Genomic DNA, 22,694 nt, shown 5'->3' on the forward strand with positions numbered 1-22,694 from the left:
GTCTAATTGTAATATTCGATTGGATGTGTTGGTTTTGTTGAGCCCTCATAATAGTGTTCTGGTATTAGAATTAGCAGAATCTAATAATCCATCTAACTCGATTCATACTAATTATAGGTTGTTACGCTTCCGGCACCTTATTCTTAGTCTGGGCAGCGAATTAGCGAGGAAAGTAAATTAATTACCTTTCTTTCAGATTTATATTCACTGTAACTTGCTCAAGTATTCTAAGCCTAAGCCTCATGGATTTCAACACCCTTCGAGAATTCTTCGATTTCCATTAACTTTTATAACAGCTAGGATGATTATGCCTTTGAATACTTTCATTAAAAAATCAATTGATAGGGTTTTACTTACTGTGTAGGAATACTTACAAAGTACATTACTATAACATAATAATATTAATTGTGTAAAACGTAATACATAATGTGTAAGTTCGGAATATCTAACACATATATTCATCTTGGTAATGTAAACGTAAGAATACATAAAATACTTTTTAATTCAATTATATATTTAAGAACATTAGTAACTTTAATAGAATAATTACTAGAATTACTAACCTTAATAAAAAACATATTGTTAAAGATATTGCCTTTAATTATTTCTAAGAGTCAGAAATGAGAAAAATGAGTTCCAACGATAAGTTACCTTTGCGTTTATTCTTACATCTCTAATTGTTCTTACATAAAGTGTTACAAACATTCATGGCAGCTACATGGGAGTGGACTTACGAGTGAATAGACAGTTCAATAATTTATAAAACATAGAATGATGTCTTCAATTCAATTTTCTGGATAACATACAAATATATTATCCTTCCAATGTATATTCTTTGATAATGAAACATCCAGAAATATTAATTATATAAATACAAGAATTTTTAACGACGAACATCAAGTTAATTGGACGTCAACGAGACCTTCGAGTGAACAGAGGCGGAACGAGGAACGTTTTTCACACTCTCGACATCCTCTTCGAGCGGGTAAGGATCGAATGGTTCCGTTTGTACAGCGACGTCCTCGTAATCGAGTTCCGAAGCGTCTTGTTCGTAAATCGCGTCGTGACTTCGTGGTCGGGCGACAGAAGGGATCCACGGTTGCGGAGTGCCCTTACCGACAGCCAAGAAAACCGCTGCGGTCGTTAATAAAACCACGGACGCGACGCCGAAGACTAATCGCCACGAACCCGCGATCTGCAAGAAAATTGGTCTGTCCATTAATTGTGCAAATCATTTCTGATTAACGCCCAGACCCTTAAATCGTTATTTCAAAATTATGAGACTGATATATATGATATATCTTGTTATTTTGAAGTAGAAAGTGTCGATATTAAATGGATGTATTTTTTTAAGTTTTTCATTTTTTTGTTTATTTTTGGAGGGAATACTTGCAATTCTCAACTGAAAATTTGGACATTTACTTCACATCAGTTATACTACGATCCTTGCTAAGCAAAATTAGATATTAACCGATTACAGAATTTGACGTACTTTCAAAACGTGTGTTGCACCGATGCAACTCTGGGTGTTAAAGGGTTAAGAAATTCCTACGAACGATAAGTATTGGGTGCACTAATAAGTAATCCACTATTTCTTAACAAAATCAGCATTGCTTTTTATGGAAATCAAGGATTTATATTGTTTTATTTGTATCATTATCATTTCTCGACATTCTGCACCATTGTTCTTCAGTGAAGGGGCAGAAAATATTTTTTATTTAAAATATATCGCGTTGTAATTAAAGAACTATATATTATTATTACAATCTTAGTTCATACGCATCCGTCAAATGAGATTGCTTAATATTTGTCAATAACTGAGTGTATTATAAAAAGTCGTCTAAGCCTCTGCGTTTCAATCCGATAAATAACGTACACTTTCATGTATACTTAAGTAATAGAATATCTGCAGGGCTTGAAGGAAATATAAAATTTTATAGAAGTTATATATTTTTCACTACCTTTACTACCTCGTATTAACATAAGTAATCTCTAATTGAGCTCTGGTAGTTCCTAATCAGTATTTATTCTAAACCTTACATAATATCGCGATGTTATTTCTCACATCATATAACATAAATTTTCTAATAGTAAATTGGTGAAATTGAATCATGTTAAAAATACTATTGCCATTACTACATGTATATTGAGAAGAATAAAGTTGTTTCAATTGCTTTTATAAAATCGTGAAGAACGACTCTGTAGAATTGAAATTAAATTTACCGGAATGTGTACAGACTTCTAACACTCTACACATATAAAATGATCCGCCATTAGATTTCTATTAATCTTATATTACGGACTGTAGCTGATAAACTCATTTCTTGAATAACAGTTAAAGTATATTCAACAGTGATACGGTTTTATCTTTGTTTGTTTACCGCATAACATATTGACAAACATATATTACTGTACAAACTTTGGATCAGGTATCATTCAGAATTCAAGTATAGTGATTCTGTAAATTATTACAAAATGAAGTATAGGTATGCATTAAAAATTACCGGAACGAAAACTGTGACATGCGAATAGAACTTCGAAAATAATTTTATTTATAGGATATAATTTCATATGACCAATATTTAACAGAAAAAAAAACAATTAAATCATCCGAATTTTATGTTTTGCAATTTAGACACTTCGTGTCATTCATGAAAAAGAATTATTCGACTCTACTTACTCCTCTCTTAAAATCTAAATTATATTTTCAATTATACTGTACAATTTATTACATTATATTATAGGTGAGTAGACATATTCTGACACCTACAGTTAGAATCTCAGGCTAAATACTTTCTCCGATTATCCGTTCAGAATATATTTTGCCTTCAACTGCACAAACCATTCCACCGTGGTGACTTAAACCAGGGTTAGTTACCGGTGCCTGTAGTCATTCAATCGATATCTCTCACCAACAAATGGTCAATGCTTTGTTCTCCACAATGACTGCTAAGAAACGCTTATTTTTGGCATGATTTGCAAGTGCATACTCTTACGACTACTGTTAAGATGTAGCTTGAAAATTTTTTCAATCGTTACGACTGATGAAAAGTTCTCCTATTCACAACATCGATCACGGTTAGATATTAAACGTCTATAACTCATAGTTGTATAACTCATGGAATCTGCCACAGCGAAATACATAAATGTCTACATGAGTGTGACATACTCCGCTTCGCAGGCGGAAAGGTTTTCAGGCCCCCATAAATTTGTTTTTTGCCCAAAGTCGAGCCACTACTTAAGTAACTTCTGTTTACTCTGTATCGATTGGTTCCAAAGGAGCACTTCCCCAGTGGTGGGAATAACGCGATTGCTCGTGTCGCATTCATCGAGGAGTCACTGTAGTTAACCGTTTGAGTTCCAAGCAGCGCGATCGCGCTGTTCAGATTTTATGTCGAGAAAACCCAGCACATTTCGAGCATTGTGGACAACTGACGGTGCGTCATCGACTGTCAAAGTCGCGTGCTCAGATTTACTGACGCAAGTAAATCACACAGCTCCTTCTTTTAATGTAAATAATACATTTTACAATAGGTACAATACCATAATAATAGTGCAATAATACATTACAAAATAAAACATTTTGTATTTCATTGTTATCTTCTCAATAATTTTTATCGAACAAAACTTGAAATATTTATAAATTTACAGTACGCATATGTAATAATACAGATATATTTCATAAAATAAGGAATTAGAAATTAAAAATATTTTTGTGTTATGAACAAACAATTTATCGACATAAAATAAAAGAAGCGCTGTTCTCGTACTGATTTAGAGAAGCGCGGTTGCGCTGTTCGGGATTCTTCGACAGTGTTTTTTCAATATCCCCTGGGACTCAAACGGTTAAAGAAGAATCCATTGGGATAACTTACAGATCCATGAAGAGCCTGAGTAACGAAATAGTTTGCAGCCAGCAAGCCCGCTGCCCCTAGAGTGGAGCACAAGGCGCACGCTGCCGCTGCACAGGCTGGAGATTCTACAGGTGCGAGGTCGGCTATCGCCGCTAACGCACCGGCAGGCGCTGTACCAGAAACGAGGAGAGCGGCTATACCCAACCAAGCGGCTCCTAATGCTTGGCAACCGGCGTAACCGGCGACAAAAAGCAAAGCCGCCGGGATAAAATGAGCTGGAAATGAAATCACAATTCTATTGTATTGCTTGCAATTAAACGTCCCCCTAAATGGAAAGAAAATTGTTGGTGTGTGAACGTATGAAATTTCACTTCTAATACTACTTATTTGTACATCTTTATCTATTCCATCTATTTTCGCAACACTAATCTCGATTCTGATATTTACAATTTTGTATTGTACAGTAATACCACGATTTACGCGAATTCGCACTTACGCCATATATTGTTCCATAAGTATTTTTATAGTTTAGTTTAATGAATGAAACAATATTAATTAGCAATAAATTAGCATTTTATTTTTAGATCTGGTATTAAAGAACCGATTAGCCCAGATTAATATAAAGTTGTATGGAAATTTGTACCCCTACTTACGCTTTTTCGACTTACGCCACCAATGCCAGAACCACCCATGGCGTAACTTCGGCGTATTACTGTGTGTATTCGAAAAAAAATACTTGTCATAATAAGCAATTCCTAGTTTCATGAGATATATCACAATGATGTACACTACCGACCATAGTTAGTAGGAATTTCCTCCGGGAAAAATTTGTTTATAACTCTCCAAGTTTGAAAAATGATTTTTCTATTTAGAAAAGTATTATTAAAATAGAACAACCTTCTAGGTTAAAATAGAATAAGAATGAACTCAGTACGGCAAATAGTTTCTGAGATAAAAATTCAAGTATTAAGTACACCACGGTTTCACGAAAATAGGCAAAAATTGCAAATTTTGACGGCCTATACTTTTTAAACAAATGCGATACCAGCAAAATGACATAATCTCCCCCCCCCCCCCAATTTTGCTTGGACTAGATCATACTTTATTTCGAACAAAATCATTGACATCGAGTGCAAAATGTGATTGTTTGGCGTGGAATGACCCAGTTACTAAATAGTCAGTGAACGTAAGAAGTGACCGTGTGACTTGAAGACTATTAAAACTCGATGGATAACACTTAAAGGTTGTAGTTTCTTAAAAATATTAATAACTGAAAGCTTGAAATAATGCTCAATTTCGTCAGAATGATGTGAACATATTTTCCGCATAACTTGAAGGAAGTTCATACAGAAGTTTTAACAAAATTGAATAAAACATCTGTTTTTAATTTTTCATTTAATAAAGTTAGTAAATGAAATAAATGGTTTTTTATTTTTGTTGTTATGATATAATCGGTAAAATATGAGTTTCAGGTTTGAAATAGCAGTATCTATTTCTAATTTAAACTGATTTTCTTTTTGACGTGCAATTTTAAACTTGAACGTGTTAATTATTCCTTGAATGTTATTATTATTGTGAATGCTTCAATCGACAACACTAACATTAGATTTAAAAGTTTCTTACTTGACAGACATTTATTCAAAAAGCTAATAAACTGACGTGATCAAAATTGCCTAATTATAGTGTATTATTTTCCAGGCAATGAATTCAATATTTGCGTCGTTATAACGAGATTTTCGCATGATTCTTAAGCAAGATATCACAAACTTTTACTTTCTTTAAACTGATTAATCAGAAAGATGATGTATACATCAGGAATATCATCCATTAATTAATTCACTGTGAACGAAGTTGAAAAAGAATCAGGTTGTTACTCTCAGAAAAATAAAAAATTTCTAATTAAGTCACATACCAGTGTAAACGACCAACTTTCTCGCCGTTGTCGTTGAAACTATCTTAGATTCGCGAACGTGATCTACGAGAAGGCCGCACGTTAACGCAGCCATGAAGTGACCAATGTGAGGTAACGTCGTCAAAACGGAATCCTAAAATTATTAACAATCCAATACATGGAAACGATTTCGCAGATAATTTCTAATAGTAAATTGTTTCAACGAAGATTCCGGAATTAATAAAATCTTCTGCAATTTTTATTCAATACAATTTAATGATACTGTATGACAAAAACAATTAAGTAAATAATTTTCCGCAGCATTGTACTAAATTGAAATATTTCAAATAACTCAAAAAGACTTCAATACTCGAAACTTGTATTTATCAGAAACAAAAATGTAGTGGATTATACAAACTATTCAGGCAAAACGACAAACGCACAATTGAACGATAATGCACTAACGCAACGATAGCTACTTGTAATAATATTCATATATGTATACAGTATAAACAAAAATTTAATTATTGTACACAGTTTGTATACCTCTACTTTAATGCTTATTTTTATATGACTATTAAAAGTTCTGCAGTGCACATGTATAACATTGAACAGAACGAATTTACAGCTTTGTTCGTAAAACAACAAACATAAGTGACAGTGAAGGGTTAAATCGTAAGTTTATTAATCATAGTATTTCTAGGGCATAAAGACTTACGTTAGCTGTAGAGAATCCATATATAAGTTTTAGGTATTTCGTCATACCGAGAGAAAGGGTTGCGTCGCCCCATTGATTGCCCATAGTTGCTACTGCGGACGCCCAAACAGGTACCGAACGTAGCAATTTTCCCCATGGAATTACGGATGCCTATTTCGTTATCAACTCTATATTTACATTCAACAATCCTTTTTGCGTACTATACCTATAATACCCTACGGATCTACCATAAAATATAACCATATCACAGTTTGCAGTTTCTTTTTGTTCTTTACATAATTTACATATACACTACCAGCCAAAAGTTTAAAATCACGACATGAATTAAAAGAAATAAGATCATTTTAAAACAAAAAATGACCGCTTTTAAAGTAACTTAGGAAGTTTTATTTCCCAGAAGAATTAAGTAGCATTACATTTTAAATATTCTACCATTTTTTACACACAGACACGTATCTCTTTTAAATTGGTCTTTCGCCCTTCGTTTTAATGATGGTCTAACATGTTTTGGGCATTAAAATCTATTATTGCAGCACGAAGCTGTCATTGGATAAACAAAACAATCGCGTATCGTTACATAAATAACGTAAAAACAGAATGTCCTTTTTGACAGTAGGAAAGATCAGGCCAAGCATTGCCTAAATTGAGGTTGTGACTTATAAGAGTACCTACCTTGGATATTTATAAACAAAAATACTCAAATTTCTCAAAATACAATATATTCGTGTTAACATCTGTTATATTAACGATGAGTCAGTGCAAAATTTATCAGGACATTCGATTTTGGTACAAATCAGCTATTAGTTAATAATAGCTATAAGTTATTCCAAACTTTTGGTTAGTAGTGTACAGTAACAATGACCTGAATTAAATAGAACGATCAGTTTGTGAAGTTATTTGAAAACTGTTTCATTAGTTTCTGTACATAATACGATATGTTGTGCGACACAGAACTTAAATAAAAATGAATCTTAGGAATTTCGTTAAAAAGAGTAATTACACTTACATTTGTGTCGTGCTGGTAAGACTTCGGCGTATCTTTAACGAATCGGCCGAAAGCGAAGTACCAACATAGTGCAATGATAACGAGACCATAGCAAAGAGAATCTCGGCCAAAACTTCGAACAACAGCTGTACCTAACCATCCCGTGAGACAGTATCCAACACTGACAGCTATTGGAAAATATTTTCTCCATTAATTATTTTTTTAATAAATTTTTGCGATTTCAAATAGATATCATAACGTGAAAAAGTGTTACTCATTGCCAAGGAAATGAAAATATTTGATCTAACGACATTTATGCAACAAAAGTTCAGAATTCAAATCCAAGAGAAGAACCAACCCAATCGTTTTATATAAACATAAAAATGTACATTATTTTACTGAAGTTTACAGGAAATTTTAAAAACGTACCAGCGTAACAACTGAAGTACCAGCTTCTATGATTGCTCTTAAACCAGGTCATTGCAAGCATGTGAGCAGCAGGCATGGTCGCGCCCTATTAAACAGAAATGACGTAATTATTCTCTAGATTTTAAATAAAATTCAATCTTTTATTAATTACGAAACGTAAAAAAGTGTTCTAAGAGTACTTATCCACGTACAATAATTCTAGAGGTATATGATATGTAAAGAGTGTTCAATGTGCGATTATATTAAAGTTCCACTGATATATTATAAATTTTAATTATAAGATAATTATTAATATTATACAACCTTCCATAGTAATATACGACTCAGTTTTGGGATTTCATTTTCTGTGAAGTGACTATTAGGTACTTGAAATTGAACTCGTCAAATGTAATAAATATTGAAATAACCATATTGTTTATAGATTAGTGTTAATATATTTTTAGTATATAAGCATTATATAAAACATACACACGTAACATAAATTCTTATTGCATTTACGAAATTAATCATTAAATTTTGAAAAAATTAGTAGATTTCTTATGAAATTGTCTGTATTTATTAAAATTTAATCCTATGATCCTTATGTTTTATTCTTACTGTACATAATCCCTGCAACAAACGAAGTGCTACATGAGACGGACCTCTCCATGCAGCTGGTACCAGCAAAGAAGCTAAACAAGCGCTAAGAACAGCACGTGAAAACACCATGGACGGACCAGATCTTCCCCATACCAAGCATCCTCCTAGAATTGGTCCAGCGACTTGACCCCACAAAAATGCCTCTCTCATTATAGATTCTGTACGTTCCTCTGGTGGTAACTATAAATGTCAACAAACTTCTTTGGTAACTATAAACAAATTTCTCTGGAAGTTTTACCTGTCATTAAGTTAATATAAAAGAAAGTTCAAAGAATAATTGCAAATTTTCAATACATCAGTTTCTATGTCACTCTATGTCATTAAGTCAATATAAAAAGAAGTTCAAAGAATATTTGCAAATTTTCAACACATCACAGTTTCGATATCCTTTTCTATGTTCTATTTTGTTTACACAATTTTCATGTCATTTTAAAGTGATAATACAGTTAACTGGTACATGCTAGTGAAATTTGCAACTGCAATTTTGGAATGCATTTAATTAACAGTCACCAGCATCATTTAATTGTATTTACCTCTAACAGTATGACTTCGAAATCTTCTGTTCGATTTCGACTACTAATATTGACCAGCATGTCACAGTGCCACGACGTGTCGATGATGGCATGATTGTCTTTCTGGTTGGCGAGCAATGCTACTGAAGAACTCACTTCAACAGCCCCACATAGTGCGAATCCCACTGCAACGAGCGCAGCAACGATGTGTCGCGCTCGCACAGCGGCTGTCGAATGAAAAACAAATACATTATTACCATTAATTAGGTTCACCCCAATATACACTGTATTTCAAAACTATAAAACCATCTGAAGTTTCCAGTTTTGACTAAATACCTGTGAAACAATAACGAAACCTTCATATACACAAATGTACAGTATTTCTCTTTGTAATAAAATATTTTATGATGCAGTGAAGTGCTTAGTTGATTTAATTGAATTTTGAATGCAAAATACAAGAATCGAAAATTTTAGGATGGTTTTATAATTATGAGGTTGTGTTATTTATATACAGGGTGTTTCCGAAATCGTGACACAACCGGGAAAGAGCTAAATTCCTCGTGTAAAATTAAGTCGAAAATATAAAATAAAATTTTTTCATATGGAGCACTGTTTGCGAAAAAATCGAGTTTGAAGATTCATCTAGAATGCGTGTATACATGCCGACAACAAGTAATCAGACAATAATCAGACAATAATCAGACACCACAACCAAGTTCGAAGTCCTACTCAATCGCACCTGTGTCCAGGAAATATTCAAATTCGATTATCTTGGAAACAAAGCATCACACAAAAAAATTTTATTCTACATTTTCGACTTACTTTTACATGAGAAATCATGTCCTTTCTGGTTGTGCCATGATTTCGAGAACACCCTGTGTATCATACAATTTTTGTTCTTTATTCTTCAACACAATTGGTCTTTTAAGATTGATAGTTAAATTATTTTATAAGAAATTCATGACTCAAAATATGAACCTGTATGGGTGAAAATTTAAACATTATGACATCACATCTTCTGTAATCATATTGCAATTCCGTAGCTACTTCATCTGTGATAAATGTTACACAATTGAGCAGCTTTTATTGAAACCAATTCATCTTGTTAAACGTAGCCGTTTAGAGCGTGGAATCAATATTTCCTCACACATATACACGTACACATACAAATTAATGGCGACGTTTAGTGTCTCTCGTAATAGACCATTACTTGGTTCTGATAAGTTACTCAAACAATAGCGTTCCGAGTTTCGTCATTTAATTCAGTGGCGGGAGTGTGTTCGTTAATGATCTGTACTAACATGTCCGCGAAATAAAATTTAAGTGAAATAAGTAGACAATTACAACAATATACCTATCTTTATGAGATTAATTTACAGGTACACACAATTCAGGGAAATAATAAATATAACAAATAATGCAAACAGTGCTTGTATGCAATGTATGTAACATTTGTAAATGATTATTAACTTTCTGTAATATATGCAAATTATAAATATTACATTAATTTTCCATGTATCAGATGCCTAAGGATACTATAATTATTTACATTAATTTAAACAATTCATTTAAAAATTCCTGCGGAAGATTAAATAAAAAATCAAGATAACATTTGTGACATATATCTCCGGTATTTAACACAACTGATCTGTATTCGCGTTTGATTAATTTGTGTAAAAATAAGTGTTGTTTATTACATTCCGTGCAACAAACCTCGAACCTCTTTGGCAGCTTGCTTTATTTGTTCACCGCTGTGTTTTACGAGCTGCACGCTACCTCTCTTGACGAAGTCTGCCATTTCACGAAACTCGAAAGAAGCAAAATTAACGAATGCATGCCTCTCTTATCAGTCTTCGCGTTTGATTCTATGCCTATTATCTCTTTCCTACCCCGTGTAACACTGGTGACCTCGACTTTGATGTTGTCAGGCGTAATACAAACAATGGTTCTTAACACGTTCGCTGCCGACCGGGAAATCTCAAAAAGCACGCTGTGTTGTATCGATTCGAGTAGTTCGCACAGGGCTTCGAGTCCTATATATATATAAGGTAGACAAAATTAATTTTCAAATAAACAAAAACTAATTTTTTCAATAACCATATATTAAAACTCTTACACATTAAAACCTTAAATCCTTTTTTCGAACGTGTAAATAAAATAAGGCTGTAGTTAATCGATCACGTTTCAGGCATCAATAGAAATATTTTTCAAGTTTATTAGGGTGCACTTAACTTTTAAATTTATTATGGATAACATCTCAAAGTACGTATTTCAGTTTTAATAACTTTAAATTATCCATAACTTTCTCGTACTTTAGAAATTAAACTTCGAGTCAAGTAATTAATTCTTATTAGAAATTTGCATTATGTACGGATTTGTCAATATTTTACTATATGTTCGACGTTGTTTCACGCAATAAGAGTTGAATATACGAACAGTAGAGACTTTCTAGTTATTTTTTAATGGCAAATTCGATTGGTAAAACTTTACAAAACAATACTTACGCGTTAAAATTATTCTTAATGGTCACGCCTGTGATATAGCGGTTTGTTTATTTCAGCCGCTGATATTTATGGACCAATCCTATGGTATCCTATACTAAAAGACATTTTTATCATGTCTCGCTCATTTTCTCGAATTTTTCATCATAAGCAATGATAATATCCCCAGTTTTTACCGTCAACTCATTCGTTTCTTCAATCTTTGAGCGTCAAGTGTGCAGTATACGTCTCCTTATAGTGTCTTTCTTTTTATAATGTTTTGTTGTTTCCACTGTGGTTATTATTATTTTCTTATTCTTCTTGTTATTATTTCTTGTCATTGTTGTTGTTGTTGTTATTTCATTTTGTTACGTTATCAGATTATATATATATATCAACACGTTATATTATATAGTATAAATCTGTATCTATGGTATAACATGCCGGTAACCCTCCATACATTATTTTACCACGCTAAAAGGAGAATTCAATTTTTTGTAATTCTAATTGGCTAAATGTCAGAAGTGGTTCAAGAAGCACGTCATAAAGATTGTCGCAGATTTAAAGAGAAACATACTCACGAAACGTCAAGATTAAATACTAATTTTTATTTATTAGTAATGTTAGTAATTACTTCAGATACATTGATAAATAGTTTTCGTGAAACTTCCAAAAAGAAACTTAGCTCATAAAACCTTGAAATAATCAAGTTATTAGAAAAAAATACGAAAGGTACTTATTTGCAAGGAGAAGTTGCTAGCACTGCTGCTGATGTAGATGAGCAACCAGTATGAATTGTATGTCGTGCATTGATAACTCGAGTAGTGAGTAAGATAAGTATGTAATATAGTTTAAATAATTATTGTTATAGTGCATAGTTAAGGAGAAATATTGCAGTTTCGTATTTTTGCTTTCATATTTTAAAAATATTTATTGATTATTGTTTATTTTTCTGTTTACTTTATTTTAAGTCATATTTTTCCTTGTATTTTTTATGTATTTATTATTATATACTTTCCTTTTTATCTTATTTTATTTTATTTTATAGCTGAAGTGCAATACTGTAATTCTGTTTTTTTTTCATTTAATTAGTCATATTTTTTTGTTATTAATATTTTTACATGAGATACTAAACTGTGATAAGGAGCAGGGCTGTTTTCTAACCTTTAGAATCCTATATAAACCCAATACCGCGAAAAAATAGTTTTGTCTACCAGAAAAACAAATTTATATACCATTAAAAGTGCCTAAGATATTTGGGGTGATAGATTTAAATGACACCCTGTCTATACAAAACACTTACTTTTGGAAAATGTTATTATTACAAAATAAATAAAATCTTACCTATGGTCTGTTTTTCGAAAGATGATGCCTGGGAGGTAGGCCCGAGTTTTCGCGGTGTTGCCGCGATCGCGAGACACCTACGGTACTTCTGTCTCTCTCACTCCTCGTGTCTTGGCCAATGACGTGCGACCGTCGACGTGAGTCCTCGCCTACGGTCGTCTGTCTCTATCACACGTATTACAAACCTCTCGAGATGGACCTACCTACAATCTCAAGGAGTGGGGACTGCGTTCGGCACGTGGCCGTCAATCATCCATTGTCTGGAAATGGCGGAGAATGTTGACGAGACGCAGAACATTTTCACACGTCAAAAGTTAAAATACATGAATAAGAAAAAGTTTATTTCTTTTAAAAGTATGTATTGTACCCAAATATTGAGCAACATATTAAAAGGAGATTAAATTAACATGTAGGTTATTAAACGCTACACGTGGAAATCGCAGGGTAAAGAAGGAAGTTGGTTTACCGAGCGTCTGAGCGAGAGGCTCGCGTGCCGAAGTGCCGGAGGATGGAAAGAGACACAAAGTGGCATTGAGACCGTGCAACGTCGCACGAAATACGCAGCTCGCGTTGGATCTCCGCCAGGCCACGCGCCGAGGCAGGCCTGCCTCCCAGGCATCATCTTTCGAAAAACAGACCATAGTAGCATACTACAGTATTGTATTTTGCGATATGCATATTGTACATAATTTGAATACATTTACTCAAAAAGGAACATTCAATTTGAATTGCAGAGAATATCAATTGAATAATACATGATACAAGAAATGGAATTTTTCGAGTATGTTGTGTACTTGTCTGCTTAATCTAATTATACGTACTTATGTAATACATAAATAGTAAGTCCAGGAGACATTTAAGAGACTCGTAACAACACTGTAGAAATGACAAGTTATAAAATTGTTTATAATAAGAACACCAGTGAATTATTATATGAACGTACTTACATGAGTAATATGATTGGAATATTTAAAGTACAATTAAGCTCAATTACTCACAGCAACGTTACAACACAAGGACAGCATAGAGAGCAACATTATATCAATGCAAACAACTATATTAACACTAAGCAATTTAATATCTTCAATAGAAAAAATATTATACTAAACATTCGTATGAACATAATATTAAATAATACTATTAACTCAATCAACCCTTTCTGATATCAGTAAATTTAATATCAATCACACCATATCAATTAAGGATTTCTAAATAAAATGTTTCCAAGTAAATTCACACCAAAAGCAAATAATACAAATGTACTAACTATTTCTATTATGTTATCAGTTACCACCATAGGTGTATTCAGATTACACTTTCAAACGTACATGCTGCTTACCTTTCATTTCTCGCGCCGCATGTCTCAATTGGACGCTCCCGCGTTTAAGACGAACGAGCGCTGCCATGGTTATCAAACTTTGCCATGCACAATTCGATGCTTCATCCCGTGGAACTGATAATTCAGGAACATTTTGCGATGGTATTCGCCGGTTTTTCACTGGCACCTTTGCACCGTGATACCGGGCTAATCCGACCACGGTGAGGTACACGAACCGTACTGGTCATCTGGGAGTACGAGTGAATGAACATCTCTTAACGAGACTTGATACAATAAGTACCTATGCCGGGTCAGCCTTGACGCACCGTTTCAGGTCTGCCTCGTGATATTTTGTCATCCGTGCTACAAAACGATATCGCAGATTTCACGCGCGATAAGAATCTGTTCCGATTGCCCGATTTCTTTTGTCGCGTTATCATAGACCCAAAAAGTGTTTGGAAACATCGCTGTTTTGTTTACATGCGCTTATAATTATAGTAGCGCATCTCATAACCGATCTAATAAGAATACATAAGCGCCCTAGCCGGTACTAAATTTCATTTAGTTATAAAAAGATCAAGAAGAATGACAGTTTATTTCCTATGGATCTTGTATCATTTTAGCTGCTACATTACAGTAACATATATAACATATAACTGACACTTAAGGGGGGAAACTTCGTGGCCCGTGAGCTGTGTCCGTGCACTCACACAATCAACGGAAACCGTGTATGTATACGCGATGCACGAGAGAGACAATCGATTTCGTAAATTCCAACTTCTGTCTTAATAATTGCACAAATAAACTTTTCACGGGTATGGCACTCACGGGTAGACTTCATTACAGGGTGGTTTGGTCCTTATAAACATCAATAAACACGTAGAATTGAAAGATTTAGAATTTTAGAAAGTGTGCGATTGTGACAGACGCAGATGAAAACACACGAGATGGCTGTACAATTCACATTTTGTTAAATATCACACGATTTAATGGTTTTCTCCTCAAAAGCCGACCAGACCACCCTGCACACCACTATCACACTATCGTAGAAATCCAATTTTTGCCAATTTATCACTTCTGGAAGGCAGAAGTTGGAATTTACGATTCGACGCATCCAGACTCACACGGAAGGTTTCCCAACCCGGAGGCGCCGATTTCAATGAAACTTCGTACGTTTGTTAAGCAAGCAAAAACAAGGGACACGTATTTTTTTTATCGGCTAACATTCACTTTAAGGCGGTGAAACCACCCCTCAAAGTTTCGACCCAGAAATACTATCTCGAAAACCAAAGGAGATACATGAAAACTTCTAATGGTCGAGTTTTATGATTTCTCATGTACAATAATATGGTATTAAAGAATTGTCCAAAATACAATTTGTTTATAACAAAAAAATTTGTTATAACTTTATTTTACAACTTATTCAAATTTACATAATGAGCAAAAATGACGAGCATTTCATTCCAAATCCATTTGTATATATATATATATATATATATATATATACTGAGGCGCATCGATTGCTTCTAGAAGCATATGGTGAAGCTGCTTTAAGTGAGAGAAGTTGTCAGGAATGGTTTCAAAAGTTTAAGAACGGTGAGTTTGACGTGAAGGACAAAGAACGCAGTGGAAGGCCAAAAGTGTACGAAGACATGGAATTAGAAGTATTATTGGAGGAAGATTCGTCCCAAACGCAAAAAGAACTTGCACTTACATTAGAAGTGACTCAACAAGCAATTTCACATCGTTTAAAATCGTTGGGAATGATTCAAAAACAAGGAACTTGGGTTCCATATGAACTAAAGCCGAGAGACGTTGAACGCCGATTATGCATGAGTGAAATGCTGCTTGCCAGGAATAAAAAAAAGAGTTTTTTGCATCGTATAGTCACTGGTGACGAAAAATGGATTCACTACGATAATCCAAAGAAGAGAAAGTCATGGGTTAAGCCCGGCGAACCATCAACATCGACAGTTAAGCCGAATATTCATGGAAAAAAACTCATGCTGTGTATTTGGTGGGATCAGCTTGGTGTCGTGTATTATGAATTGCTCAAACCAAGCGAAACCATTACTGGAGCTCTCTACCGAACACAATTGATGAGATTGAGTCGGGCACTTAAGGAAAAACGCGCCCATTACTACTCCAGACACGACAAAATTATTCTTTTACACGATAATGCTCGTCCACATGTTGCGGCGACGGTAAAAACATACTTGGAAACACTCAACTGGGAAGTTTTACCCCACCCGCCGTATTCACCAGACTTAGCCCCTTCTGATTATCACCTGTTCCGGTCGATGGCACATGGTCTGTCTGAGCAGCGCTTCACGTCATATGAAGACACCAAAAATTGGGTAGATTTGTGGACAGCGTCAAAAGATGAAGAGTTTTTTCGACGGGGTATCCGAATGTTGCCAGAAAGATGGGGAAAAGTAGTGGCAAATGATGGAAAATACTTTGAATAAAACGTAATGTACTGTTCCTTCACAATAAATTCCTAACTTTTTATAAAAAACCGAGGAAACTTATTTGTACACCTAATATATCAAGTAAATAAATATTTATTCGATAGTGTCATTTGTTACAAATTTGGAATCATTATTAACCGGACAACACATTTATACTACAAAACAGCAAAAAGTAAAAATTGATTTGAGTGTGTACTTGTGACGCAAAATGAAGATAAAGTTTTTTATAATACGTATTAACCTCTTCGCATCTATGGATGAGATATCTCACGAGTCTTTCCATTGTACTATCTAGCGATGCTACAAATAGGATATTTAATAAATATGTATTTTGAGTTGAAAATATGGATAAATAGAGGTGCGAAACAGCTTGTCCAAGGAGTTCAATGAACGACATTGATTAGCGAAATATGTCGTCCGCAATTCGAGGAGAGACAATATTTTATGTTTCGCGATTTGGCGTTCTTGTATTTGGGCACATTTTAATTCAAAAAAGGTCAACAAACGATTGAAAAGTGCTTGTACAATAATAATTTCTTTTATTGGTCTATCAGAGTCTATCTGTACAATACATAGTCTTTAATATTTACCTCAATTGTTTCATATATACATATACACCGCTTTTATTAACATTTACATATTTATAATTTATATGGGAGTATGAATAGTTTTACTGTCTATTGTAAGAATCTTAATACGCACGAACAATTACTTTCTGGCCATTGGTAAATTTTTACATATGAATTTATTTACACGTTCTTTACTTACAAAAATTTTAATTTATTGCGAGTAATTAAATAATGAACGTATGTTAATATTCAGTTACGTGTCTTTCAAATTAAGTAAAATGCAGAAGTTTTATCTTCTTGAAAATTAGTGTCAAAGAATGCAGCAACTGGTCAGATTAGTTTCGTAAATAAATTGAAACCCTGTATCGGCAGATTGTTTTTAAGGCTATCAAATATCACACGGAGTCTTTTAGGAAGTAGTAAAATCTTTTACACAAATTCAATGAAATACTTTCAGGTACCCAGTTTAGGGCTATGAAATTAGAATGTTCAAGAAGAGGTAAAGAAGTTTCAGATTTGCAATTATTTTGTGATACTGTAATAGAAATCGGTATTCTGTGAGAAAAAACGTATTTAACGATACGAAATGAAAAATAAATAACGGTGTTAGAGATTTGTAATCGAGAGCTAAATCATTAAAAGGAACATGTCGCTTAAACAAATAAGTTAAAAATGATATTTATTTGGGGAATATGAACATTATAAATAAACGAGAGAGGTAGAGTGAGCCGCGGTATCGGTGCTCTCCGTCGGTGTCGACGCGTACCGAACGATGCCGAAGATGGTCGGAGCGGGCGAACGGGAGAGAGAGAAAGAGCGGTAGAGCGAGCCGCGGTATCGGTGCTCTCCGTCGGTGTTGACGCGTGCCGAGGAATTTCGGTGGTCTATGGGGGAGGTGTGCGAGCGAGAGAGTACGGTAGAGCGTGCCGCGGTATTCGTGCTCTCCGTCGGTCCAACGCGCTAGTGACGCTGCGTCATACAGTTTATTGACCTAGCCGTGTACGCCGTGTACCATGGCCGTACCTGGCTGTACCATCCGGTGTTTGGGTCGTTCAAGGAGGAAGGTCGTTCAAGCCGGCAAAAACAATTCAACACGAACAAACCTGCGTACGCCCAATACAGAACGGCGTTAGCTTCCTCACTTTCTCGTGAGTCGTCGCGAAGGGTGGTCGCGCGTCTCGTACTCGTCCTTTCTCTTGTTACTAACCTATTGTTTGTTGCAGGCATTCGACAACCATCAATTTATTTACTGTGCATATTATTAATCTATTTACTGTGCATATTGTTGTGTCCCCTCTCTTGTTACTAATCCCTTGTATGTTACAGATGTTCGAAAACCATTGGCTTCGATATTTATCTTCTTATGTACTGTGATTCATTTAGTGTGATTTATTTACTGTGCATATTATGTATTCTATGTGTATTGTATAATGAAAAATATTTTTCCAAACAGTTATTCCATCGAAAGAAGACATCGATCAACGTTTACATCCTCAAAGCGTTTACTACTGCGTTAAGTTACTGTAAGTTAAACTTAAATCATAATTCGATATTCATTGTTATATTCATATTCATGATCACATCGTAATGATAATCTATCTATTAATAGACTTAAATTGTGACCATCCATTGTGCATACCAAGTTATTATTAATTCATTTTGCTCGTTGATTCTCTACACAGACGTGGGGTACGGGCAGTGGGCCTGTACCTAGGGTACGGGCAGTGGGTCTCTACACTAAGACTGTTTGCCGATCCCTCTGGTTTTTATTGAGAAGCCAGATATCGGACGTGTTTAGTCTTTGCCTGGTAAGTAGGATTTGGAGAAAGACTCGTGCGTGCAAGGGTACGGAGTAGTCGGGAGGCTGCTCCGTAAACAGAGAATCTCGCTTGCACTACCATGCTTGTGTACTCCTTTGGTTCGGGTCTGGTACGCAGGTGACCAGCCCAAAGCTCCATGGCAGTAAAAGATGGATCCGGGTTAGCGAGGTGTCGCCCGTCTTTCCTATTTTCTAAAACCAGATTCTGGCGAAAAACTTGCATCGCGATACTTGTTCATACTGTAGTTTAACGCGTAGTTCATCGTAGACTTAACTGCTTGGTATATAGAATATTAGGTGCGCAAACGACATGATCGATGGGACTTTTTTCATTCCGTCTATCTCTTTCGTTTGAGTATTAGCGACTACGTTGCGTTTAGTTTAAGGTATTTTGTATTAATAGCATTAATTCGTATTAATTAGAATATTAAGATAATATTAGTTCTAAGCTGAAGAACGAAGACAACCGACGAGGGAACTTAGTTTTTTATAGGTTTAGGCTCAAGAAAGAAGTCATCCGCCGAGGGATTTTAGTACCGATAGTATTACATAGTTAAGATTTAAGTTATTTATAAGGTTTATTGTGAAAGGTGGGAAGATGTAGAACTTGTGATTCCATCTACCTGCCTTGGGCCTCCACTCGCAGCAACCTCCTCGTGGTGAGGCCCGGGGAATCGGTATTATCATCGGTAAAGTACTGTAAACTGATGACAATATCGAGCTAATGGCTGCGAACTTCGAATCTATCTCATAAAACCACGTTCTATATTACATCGAACTAGGATTATTTTAGAAATCGACATGAGATTCAAAGTGTAAAAATGTCTAGTACTTTGAATGTTTTACAAAATTATTCGAGATAAAGATGTATGGAACTGCTGAAAATTACTTTAGATTCCTTTTCCTTATTCTGTAAATTCTTTGCTTGGAATATGAATGCTGTTGGAATTATGAACATTTTCACATGACAATGATGTAAATGGAACTTTGAAACTTTTTTAAGTGTTACAGTGATATTTTGTTGGCCTCCGTATTAACGCACTGCGCCGAACGCGGATAGCATGATGTTGTAGTCGCAAGGGAGCAATTAAATCGAATAGACGTATTGTACCGTAGCGCATCGTATTGTATTTCCATCTTTTATATCATTATAATTTATATGTATATATGTATATACCAATAAACATACGTCAAGTATGATAAGCTTCATTTCATCGAATTGTCTTAAATGTAACTGCATAAATACTGTACAATTCTATACTAATTATAGTTGCCTGGTTCAACAGGTTACTACAGAAACTAACTACTGCCTACGTCTTTTACACTTGGGCTGTAGTAGTATCTGCAGAAAGTGCCATGGTTGCTGGGGTTACTATATAATTTGCTCACGGAAGCACGCACAAGTGTCAGTCAGATTTCGACAGTTGCACGAGCAACATTAGACCAAGCTCGAGAATTGTACGAGCAACAACGATAAAGGATCACGTTTCAAAATTCTTGCGTATGCTCCTGGGGTGCTATGACCCCACTTTTTCACAGACACGGGGTCTCTTACCACATCGAACGCACATTTTCATCTATATGTATAGAAGCATGTGACAATTTCAGAAAGAATTGCTATTTCTTAAAGGATTGCATACAAATAATCAAATTATAGAACGGTTTCAGTTAGAGATGGCGTGCAAAATTACTAACGGTGATTTATCACAGTGATCACCGAATCACGATCACGGTCGTGATTTAACTTCATTTACGACCGTGATTGCGATTTTTTTATCTTGAGTGAATTTGATCACTGCGATCGTAAGTCCTTGATCTTTAAACAGAAAAACGTATTCAATATGATTTTACGATGAATTACATTACTATTTGTGTTTGTAAAAATTAGTAGAAAAAACAAGAAATTCTAAAAGAATGATTTGCTAGGTAACATGTAGATTATAATTTATAATCATTAATTTATTCATTATTCTTCATTGTTTCTAATTATTCCTTTACTTTATACGATATAACTTGTATTTTTCTTTTGATGTCGTTAATATAAAATATACAGATTATGTGTCGCGTGTAAAGAACTGTTAGGTTTCTCCAGCAATCAGAAACGATCACGAGAAATCACGAATCACTGTGAAAAATCACCGTGATTGGGAACGAACATGGTCGAATCACGAGTGATTCACAAGTAGCACTTCACGCCATCTCTAGTAATGGGTAACGGATGCTAACCAAGCTAGACATTTGCCACTAAAATATATCACGAATTATTACCTTTTTCACATAATACCTTAAAACTTTATTACGCGGAATGTTTGGAAGAATCGATTTATGTAATAAAAGTATTTTATTCCATAATATTTCATTATCATTAATAAAAATGACATATTTAACTTTGAAAACTTAGAAAATACTCCACCTACGAAAAACTTGTTACTGTTAAGTAATAGCCTTTTTTATACTGAACAACTTGTGTGAATAACCTTTTCTGATATCTCTAAAAATAACGGAGATAATTAATGTAACCGTAAAGTGATGAACGGCCGAGTGGTGAGGAAAGCGCTAGGGTAACTGGTTACCGATTCCTACACGGTTCCTGGAATTCTGGCCTGCTACAACTCCAAATAGTGCGAGAAACGAATGTCTACTGTATATCTATCTCGCCTGTGATACATTCCATCCGAGGATAAACGCGTTGCTTTATCGACCGTTGGTTACGTTGCATGGTTCAGCCGTGCGGTTTGAACAGGACCCCTGCGGTCCCCGAGATCTTTTACCGGACCCCAAAAGGTTGCGCGTCAGGTGGTTCTTTCCCTCCTGTTATCCCCCCCACTAGGCGGCGTGAAACATCGTAGCGTACCACCTGCAAGGCGATTGGTCAGTTCAGAGACAGGTCAAACGGCAATACATCGGTTAGCGTCTCTGTCACATTTATCTCGCGTTTCGGAGTTGGTTCGAAGTTGTCCTCGGTCGCGTCTTGAACTAATCTCAGTCTGCATGCGCTACATGAACCGGGGACGCTCAATTTCGCGTGTGAAAAGTGCCCCGTCGATCCTGCTGTTCGCACGTTCACCGAATTCCACGGAGTTTTAACCGCGAGCTTTTCAAACGGTGTACACATTATGCGCCGCGGTGACGCGAGTGTAGCGGAGTGTTTTGACACGAGCGTGGTGCAGTGTTTTCAGTGAAACTTCGCGTTCGATGAATGAAGAAGACATTGGCGGTTCGTCGTGAACAACGCTGGAGGATCGATTTTCAAGGTAAGCAGCTACGTTTTTCAGTGGCGGTCCGCGAATTTGAGGTTAGGTTAGAGTCCTATCAGTCCCCCACGGTGGTCCCGAGTTGTACCGTGCTTTCGGTCTCGAACAATACCGGCCTTCTGAGGACCAAGCATCCGGGTCCTCTTGAGTCGAGGTCTAAAAGGGTCCTTTTCAGTTCTAAGTGATGCATGCCGGCGCATGTCTCTCTGGCTCTCGTCCCTTCTTTCTGGAATGCGAACCCGGGGGTCCTGCAGTATTTCCACTATGAACCCCTCTGCAACAGGTAGTGACGAGCATAACGTCTTTGTACACGTTCTTCCACCACGTTGTTTCGTTCTATTATTACGTCATTTTACATGTCGTTTTCTTTTTATTTTTAATGTATTTGGGAACAATATCGCCTAGAAATTA

At 35.3% G+C, this 22,694-nt stretch overlaps 1 protein-coding gene across 1 annotated transcript; it reads right to left on the minus strand.

Annotated features, from left to right (window-relative positions):
- Nucleotides 1–901: 901 nt before the first annotated feature.
- On the minus strand, nucleotides 902–10,826 carry LOC107194070 (sialin-like). The gene is made up of 9 exons (XM_015583671.1): nucleotides 10,742–10,826; nucleotides 9,050–9,255; nucleotides 8,475–8,696; nucleotides 7,878–7,962; nucleotides 7,470–7,636; nucleotides 6,464–6,613; nucleotides 5,767–5,899; nucleotides 3,876–4,129; nucleotides 902–1,195 (listed from the first exon to the last, which is right to left on the minus strand). Exons 1-9 carry the CDS (start codon nucleotides 10,824–10,826, stop codon nucleotides 902–904), a joined length of 1,596 nt encoding a protein of 531 aa, XP_015439157.1.
- Nucleotides 10,827–22,694: the final 11,868 nt, after the last annotated feature.

Source organism: Dufourea novaeangliae, unplaced genomic scaffold, assembly GCF_001272555.1.
Source record: "Dufourea novaeangliae isolate 0120121106 unplaced genomic scaffold, ASM127255v1 scaffold3, whole genome shotgun sequence".
NCBI classification, from domain to species: domain Eukaryota; kingdom Metazoa; phylum Arthropoda; class Insecta; order Hymenoptera; family Halictidae; genus Dufourea; species Dufourea novaeangliae.